The following is an 8,871-nucleotide window of genomic DNA, read 5'->3' as shown; positions in this document are numbered from 1 at the left end:
GTAGGGCCAGCCGCAGGATGACGGGGGCGAACCTAGACCGACACTTCCCACGGGTTTCCGCACCAAAGGCGTTTACGGGAATAGACGGTCTTCCTTGTTCCTGAGACTACTGGTGTTAGGTGCATTACCGATAGACTCGGAGTCGTGAGTTAATAACGTATTACAATGTACAATATCCGGTTAAAATTCCACAAAGTAAAATGGTAGGCAGTTTTTGATCGGAGTCAGTCTTTTGTTTGCCATTATTTCAGACATTTTAGTCTTTCTTCTTCGTAATATCGCCTTTTTATTTCTATTTGCAAGAAACCATCGAGATGGCCGTGTCTGCCTTGGAGCGGGCGCCCACTTTTGTAGGCGTGGCTTGAAGTGTTTCTCACCCCTAACAGGTATTAATTCTAAAACAACATATGATCTCCTGTCACACTTTTTTCGGCTCAATACCCTAAAAGGTACCGCGAAAGCTCGCACTTTGGACTTTTTGATGCTGAATACCCTAAGAGGTACGACGAGCACCCTACCTTTTTATATCGGAGTCCCCCCCTCCCCGGGGCAGCGATCCCTCTGGGTCGCACTACGTTACCAGCAGTTGCTTTCATTGCGAATCTCTGGCGGCATTCGTATATCACACAGAAACCCTTAATTGTTGGTAAACATTATTTGACTAGCTCTCGCTACCAGCGATTCAAAAAGAAAGAGGAAAGATAAGAGTGAACATGAACGAATCAAAAACAGTCGTTTATTTCTACCGAGGACAAAAAGTAAAGTGTACGTGCTTGCATGAGGTGGTCTTTAACACTTAGAGATCCTCTTTATTCATTTGATAACCGAAACTGATTTCATCATTAATGGTCAAAGACTGAAAGTAGCCTGCAGTGAGCAGCAAAGTAGAACATAGGAGGATTAATTTCTTTTCTTCGTCTTTCTTCCGGCTCAAGCCACTGTCAGGATTATCAGTGATTACCCATGCGGTGACGCTAATTGTTCTGAATAACAACAATAGCTAGGGATCCGATATGTTTTTTAACTACGTTTTGACGAATTTAGCCGGAATGTCATTGTAACATGTGGACAGGTAAAGAATTGGAAACACCAAACAAAGCTTGGTTCTGACACGCACGACGAAAACACAAATGCAAGCTCACAAGCAAATCGCAAAGCATACGCGGGCGCAAATCCATTTGCGCTTGCTTGACGTGTGATTACAAGCATAAAGTTTTCCTAAAATTTTCCGCTTCTGCGCGCGGTTATCGCGGTCTATAGTTGCTTGGGCGGCGAACTTGTCGCCTGGCATTATAGTATAGCGGTTTCCTTCTGAATCGAGTTGAAGTGCTCCTGGAGTTATGGTTCCTTTGATCCTGGTTTATAATTCCGCGCGGATTGACCTGGGACGAGTTTGGATATCCTGTAGTCATACGTTGTGGTAAAATAGTTAGCAAAAGTGACAACAAACGGAAATTAAATTTGGAACGTTCTCAGACTAGAATAATAAGAAAAAAAAATAGCGCAGCCTAAAGATGATCTAGAGATGGCAAAGTCACGGAAAATTCTAATTAGGGTGCTTTAGATTCTACCGCTACAGTTTGCGTTCGGGTCTTAAACGTACTTTAAAAAAACCCCATAAAGCTGCAGACATGTCGTTTAAACGAATGTACGCATCAAAGTTACTTTAACACAGTTGTGTGTCTTCAGCTGTTTGTCCTCCTCTCTCGGGTCATGACCTTGTTAACTTGCATTGCAGGCTACCACATGAGATAAAGCGTTAAGTGGTTTTTAAACAGATAAGTCGAACCTGTCCGCAAAAGTCTGGACATAAGACATACATAATTAGTTTTGCAACAGGCTTTTTTGTCTTTTGGCTGAACTGGTTTTAATCTTATCTAAGTACAATATTACGGCCACATCATCCGATATTAATCCATGCTAGAAAGTTTCGATGTTTACGATTTAAATGAAACAACTCTAAACTTTAGGCTAGATCAGAGTCCAGTTTTCCCCCAAACATCCATACAAAGCATGGCAGGCATGCGCTAAGAATAAAAGAACTAATCAGTTAATATTTCTTTGGGGGAAATTGCCTTCAAATAGAAAAGGAAACAGTGCTTTTAACAACCATGGTTAGTAATATACGGTGACATCGACGGAACTTTAACTTCTGTGGAGAGTGTTTGGAGTTTGGCAGTCAGTTTGACAAAACTACAACGTGTCCGACTGCAACCTGCGATGTCAAGACTGAGGGAGCGTTCACATTACGCCGGAGAAATTTGAAAACGCAGCTTTATTTCTACGCGGTTAGGCCTGTTGTCCACATTCAGATGATCCGTGAGAAAACGGAGGAATTTGAAAACGCCGGATTTTCGTTTTCGAGTGCGGAGGGAAAGCATTTTTAAAAATGAACTTTTCGAAAACGATGGCGTCACGATAATTATTTGATTTCCCTGACCGAGTTTTCCTCAAACACAGTGAATTCAAAATAACCGATGAATGTTGCGCTTTTGGACGGAAAACATTTGATGCGTTTTCAGAGTGAAGTGCTCCGTTTTCAAATTCCTCCGGTGCAGTGTGGATGGGGCCTGAAGGTTATGAGTCATATGGTTGGCTAGTGACCGTTTACTTTCCAAAAGAGTTTAATTGTATCCATGGCACGACTCGGAGACTGTGAAGGCACATTGGTTGCGCTCTAGACTATATACGAGCATTCGGTCCTTGTTCAAAGTTAAATGATGCAAATTAGGGAAAGAAACGAGAAAGGAATGCCCTTCTCGCTGCTCGATCGTTCTTCTTTAGCTTCGCATTCGTGTATTCGCGCCGCGCTCTAGGAAAAGAAAGAGATTGTTCGCAGTCTAGTTTCGGCGCTCTCCTACAAAAGTCTTGCCAGCTCGAGCGTAATCTTCTCTATGTTTTACGCTCGTTCTGACTCTCAAGTCACTGAGCCCTGGCAGAGTGCCTAGCAATCTACCACGGAAATGACCCGGCAAACCACTATTTGCTCGAAAACAGTGGAACACCCGTAATATTTGGAATAAGGCAGAAAGGGGCAGGGGCGGGAGCGCGGATCAAGCTCTGTGGATACAACTGGCATGTTTTGTCGTGACCTTCTTGCTTGTACAGACAACTTGGTTGTCGGAAATATGAAACAAGGAGGTCAAAATAAGTGAGCAGCAAGAATCGTTTGAGTGAAAGTCACGGAGATCTTCACAATGGAAAATTTACAGCGATTTGCAGAGAAGGATAGCAAGTCCTGCCCCTCATAATCTGTGACTACACTATAAGACTTGTAATGTCGTCTTTTTGCTCTTTTTTGTAGTGCACACCATGCGTCAAGACTTCGTGCTGCTCTGCGTTGATAACCCGAAACTGAAATGAAATAATCGTATTTTCCGTTACATGCATGGTTTTAAAAGGCCAGGATTTCTCGACCTCAGATTCAACACGAACACCACACGGAAATTTAAGCGAGGAAAGTTTTGTATGTTCGTGTTGTAAGCCTGATGCGGAGTCTCCCGTATTAGTTACAGGCCTTACTTGATGATATTCAACATCTCTCGTATATAGATAGCCCCACGTGTGTGACAAACTTGTAAGGCTTTGTATGATTTGCTACAGGAGATGCTCGCTTGCACGACAGGCTGGTTCCGCTGCCTATCAATCTATAAAATGATCTCATTAAAAACATTGCCCCCTTCGAAAGGAGATAAGATATTTCGTACCAAATCCAATTTTTTTTTTCAAGGGCACTACTGAAAAGTCTACTCTACTATGCCCTTAAAAAGTCCTTTTAATTTCATACGGAAATGCCATAGCTACGATTTGATAAATCGAATTATATGATCAACAAAAAAACACAACAAATTTCAAGTTCTTCGATTCCAAGTATTATTAACTTAGCCTCAATGGGTTTTGTTCAAATGAGACAATGCCTTGAATTGGTGAGTCAAGGACTCCGAGAAACGTGTATTTTTCCCAGTCACGACACCGTGGGTGAACCAGTGGCAAATCAGTCCTTTAGAAGCAACTAAAATGTTTCCAAAGCCTTTTAAGCAGAATGTTTGCGCGAGGAAATTTAATCGTTCCCATTGTCCTCGACCTCGATCTCTTACTCTCTCCAAAAGGTAGAGAGGACCCTGAGAATCAGTGGTTGGATGCAAGGCTGGCGGAAAGTACATTTAATTTATAATGTCACTTTATCGCACCGGTTAAACTTGTCAGCTCAGGTTTAATGTGACAGGAGTTTAAAATAACTGCTTCGAGAGTTCTAAAAATTATTAACCTGTCCCAGAACGAATCGAAAGCACAGCTGAGGAACTGATTTTAATTCTGTTAAAACTCGGGTTGAACTAGTCACACTTGGGGGAACTCAGCTCAGTCTAAGATAAGTTAGTTAGCATAAACTTTGAAAGCTAATAACCGCGCACGCGTCGTTTCCCTTCTCTGAAGCAGCTGACGTTACGAGTGTTAGCCAGTCTTGGTGAGAGTGACTTAGCGGATTGTAGGGCAGCTGAATGTTTATATGTATCAGTACAAGCAGGAACAAATTAATTAATTACCACGGGGCAAGGAGCCTGAATCCCGACATTTGAAACGTGCTAAAGAAGACTATGCACTAGATGGTTCAAAAAGCATCAAATGTTTCAGACGCATCGCCAAAAACAAGTGTCGACGTACCATAAAATTCAGTTTAAAGCTCCCCACCCTAAGTTATAGGCCCATCTCTATGTATACTGAAAAAAAACTATTCTGGTTATAAGCACCCATTTTGTACCTCGCCCGGTCGGTATTTGCCATTTTACGGTATTCCAAAAGAGTACAATTGCTCAACTCTCCTCGTCTGCACAAAGGGTGGTTATAACGCTATCCACCGAATAACTCAAGCCAGGCTATCAACTGAACAGTGATCTAACTAGTGCTGTATAAGTCTTCTAAACTTATATTAGACGTCTTCACTGAATGCAATGGGACAGTTCAACGGATTTTATTCAGTGACCCAAATAAACTTAAGTTATCGTTTACATCAGCTTGGTACAACATACTGCAAGTCCAACGAGTAAGTTAAGTTATTGATATGTCCTACGTTATCAGGACTATCAGAAGATAATCATATCCATGTAAACATGACGCCGTTTTCTCGAAACTTCCCTAACAGAGCGATAACGCCCCACACATTCTATCTGGCTAAACAAAGTGCTCAGGTGAAAACTTGACCAAGTCTTGATTTCTACGAGATAAGACCTAATCTAAGTTGCAAACGAACGTTATCCATGTGCAGTGCCGTCCATATCAAGCTTGGGACTAGTTTGACCAGTTCCTGTGCGTCCAGTGCATCACCCTTCGTGTTCAGCCTGGAAAAGATTTCCCGCCACCGGATTGCCGAGATTGTACTTGGCGGCCAGATCACGTGCCTTTCTCGAAGCACGCTCAAAACCAGGCCTGGAAAAGGAAAATCTGAGCTGTTGGAATTTGCGGCCCTCATGTTAACACATAAAAATTACTGAAAGAGAATAAATTTCATTTGGAAAATGAAAGATTTCACATTTTTTTGAAAAGCTAAAAGCAGGACTGCCCTGTGAAAAGATGAAACCAGTCCCCAGGAGGCATGTAGGTCTAAGAAAAAGTCATCCAAACGAAGACGGTAGTAAAATATCTTACCAGTCAGATTGGGGAAAGTAAATTTGGTTTGATACATTTCGTTACGTCCCCTCGTGCAAACACTTTGTGCGCTATCTTGGAACACTTTTCAAAATATCGGAACCCCTTACCCCTGACCCATCAAGGACTGGAGAAGGAAAAAGATTTAGGGTATGATGGGACTGAAAAAGTGATGCATGCTAACCTGCTGCACACTACTTGATCAGTGTAGCTAATCTTGCCAGGTTGTTTGTATGCAAGGAATACGTAGCGATGGAGCTTTGTGCCTTTGGGAGGTCCGGACCCAACATACTCCAACTTCACTTCTCCTTTAGTGATGTCACAACCAGGGATGTTTACAACAAGCCAGTGGTGCCATTCTCGGAACTTGGGGTCGTGACGACTGGGTGCATCAGGATCTGTAATAATGCAAAACAAGACTATCGCATGATTGTGGGAGGGGTACTGAGAATTCAAAAGGAAAAGGCCCATCATGCTTATCTTGAGATTGGTACAGTAACATAAGGCAATCAGTATATTGCCCTTCCCCCCAGGATAGGCTTCCAATCTATTTCAGGGTTACCCCTGAGCATTTAGTTCACTGGCATGTTTCGTACAACTGGGTGAATTGAGAGAGACTGTGTGAGTAACAACACAGTGACCACGACCAGAGCTTGAAGCCAGAATTCCTGCTATACATATAGATTCCAGTCAGTGCACTTCCACTAACACTTAGAATGCTGAGTCTGGGGTAGAAGCAGGGCTGGCAGCAGGGAAGGACGATTTAGTGTCATCTTCATCCCTGAAGAGTTTTTTTGTTTTATCGTAACACAGCATAAAGTGTTGTCAGTGTCACCCAAATCCCTCCTGATGGTTGCTATGATGCAGTGATCATCCTCCCATGTTCAATTATGGGTCTCTCACATATTGAAGTTAGGGAATTGTGCCAGACTATTTTTCTGCTCAAGGAAAATAATAACTCTAACAGTTCTGTACAGACCTGCATCCAGGAAAGTTAAGTTGCCATGCCTGACTTTTATTGATAATTTGAGAAGTTAAATGTTGACCACTGCAAAGAATTTGATCAGATTTGAATGAAACTTGCCTGTCATTAGAAGAGTATAAAATGCCCCATCTTCAACAGGCCATGAGATTGATGTTGGTGGTTTCTTAACCTAAAGAATAGGTCATAAAAATAAGGCTGAATGATCATAGTACAATTTATTTTACAGCAGAGTAGCAGAAGCCAAAACAAAGATCTATAAGCCATGTGTAAAATTTAGACTTGCCACAAATCGACCTTCATTATTTTAATCCTTTGGTTAATTAAATCTCTCTTTGCTTAATCATCATTCTAGTGAGAAGGTGATCTTTGGGTAGTGAAGTTGTGAGTGCAAGCGATGTAAGTTGCGAAAGGTACTTTCCAACAGCAAAAGCAAGAGGCCAGGGAAGTATTGCGGGAAAGGACTTTTAGGAAGTCCAAGTAGAATTATACCCCTGACATTAAATGATGAGGCTGTAATGCTTCCAGTCTGTAGTTAGATGAAAATTTTAAAGGATTCATGAATCTGGTTTTGTTGCCTTATACTGTATCTCGACTTGGATGTGAAAATCAGCTTTATTATTTGCCAAATTATGTTGTATAGTTAACAACCAAATTTTTCTTACTTCTCTTGGTGCCCATCATGTTGGGCGATCACACTTCCCACCCTCCCATATAGATTTTACCCCCAAACCCAGGAGTTTAATATACTGTAACCAACTGTCACATTAATAGATTGCCAGTGGTCAGGCACTACACTATTTTTAGATATATTAAAAGTATCTTTGCCTGAGTCGGAGTCAGTGAATTGCCCATGTCCACTTCCAGGTCTCCATATTTCACCTGCAAAAGCATGAATGTTACGTACAAATACTTTACTAATCCTTCTATATCTCATGCTTTTATGTGTTACCAATTTCATTTCCAAGCCTCCCACCACAGTAGCATTGCTGAAAAAGCTTTAATTATTTTTACGCAATTTGTACCTTCCCGTCCAAATATTCAGTTTTCACGGGTAAAACACCTCAGAGCAGCTACTGATCAAGCCTTGCCCCCCTGGAGGGGACTCCAATATAAAAAGGATGGGGTGCTTGTTGTACCTTTTAGGGGTTAAACCTCTTAGAATGTTCAACCTCAAAAAGTCCACCAGGAGCTTTCAAATTACCTCTTACAGTAGTGAGCCCAAAAAAGCCAGTGTCAGGTAATGTTCTCAGGGATCAGGGATCAGGGATTAAAAAATTTCAAGTCATGCCTACAAAACAGGATCTTGGCATTTCTTCAGGCACTTCAGGGGTTCTTTTCAAAATTTTCGATGGGCAATTCCTTCCTTTTTATATGGGAATGCCCCGCCGGGGAACGGGGGGGCTGCCCCAATGTCAATCCACCACACCCAGCTGTGGTGCACTGTGCCTGTAAGCTGCTGGTGTAAACGTTTAGTAACTGTGCAAAACTCGTGTGAAAGGTGCACCATTCACACCATGGACAATCTTGAGATAAAATGGACCTTTTACTGATGTCAAGCTTCTCCAATTTCTTCATTTAAACAAGCAATATGCCTCACCAGACTCACCACACCATTTATCATGCCGAATCCAATATGCGAAGTTTCACAAAAAAGTTTCAAACTCATGAAAATATGGGAACCAAAACTTGCCAATTTTTACAAAGAAATGTATGCCAGGAGGCAAATGTTACCCCTTGTTTAGAATGACAAACAGAGAAGGGAGAGTAGATGGAGAGGATGGTGAATTTAGATCAGACTCTTTCTGCTCGATCAGCTGTTGCATTTAACACACTGACGATGAGCTAACCTTGATGACTTGTTCGGGAAGAACATCTACAACATCAGGAACAACTGAATGAGCTTCCATTGTTACAGCCTTTCAAGTTGTTTTCTTCAAAAGCAAAAAGCAGTGCTGAAGACCCTTCGACCTGAAGATTCGTGAGGTTCCCTGCTGGGACGGGTGTAGCAAGAAGTATGGTTACAACCCCACACCCCCATCCCACCCCAGGTACGAAGACGATATCGGATTTCTCATTATTTTGTATTCCGTTTACAATGCCATTTTCAGTCAGAGATCTGGCCAGCTAAAAAGTTGAGATAAATAGAGGAAGACAGAAAAAGGGGAAGAAAAGGAAAAAAAAAAAAAAAAAAAAAAAATATATATATATATAATATTAAACCAGAGTGAATCGTCAGCTACTCT

General features: G+C 41.8%; 1 protein-coding gene across 1 annotated transcript; it reads right to left on the bottom strand.

Moving 5' to 3' along the window:
- Positions 1-4,952: 4,952 nt before the first annotated feature.
- LOC145478467 (protein D3-like) lies at positions 4,953-8,819 on the bottom strand. The gene is made up of 5 exons (XM_081456508.1): positions 8,476-8,819; positions 7,454-7,507; positions 6,728-6,797; positions 5,828-6,041; positions 4,953-5,424 (listed from the first exon to the last, which is right to left on the bottom strand). The coding sequence occupies exons 1-5, from the start codon at positions 8,533-8,535 to the stop codon at positions 5,319-5,321; spliced, it is 504 nt and encodes a 167-aa protein (XP_081312634.1). The 5' UTR covers positions 8,536-8,819; the 3' UTR covers positions 4,953-5,318.
- Positions 8,820-8,871: the final 52 nt, after the last annotated feature.

This window comes from Orbicella franksi, chromosome 2 (genome assembly GCF_964199315.1).
Source record: "Orbicella franksi chromosome 2, jaOrbFran1.1, whole genome shotgun sequence".
NCBI classification, from domain to species: domain Eukaryota; kingdom Metazoa; phylum Cnidaria; class Anthozoa; order Scleractinia; family Merulinidae; genus Orbicella; species Orbicella franksi.
The sequence above is the reverse complement of the archived record's forward strand: the minus strand, read 5'-3'. Positions and strand labels throughout refer to the sequence as shown.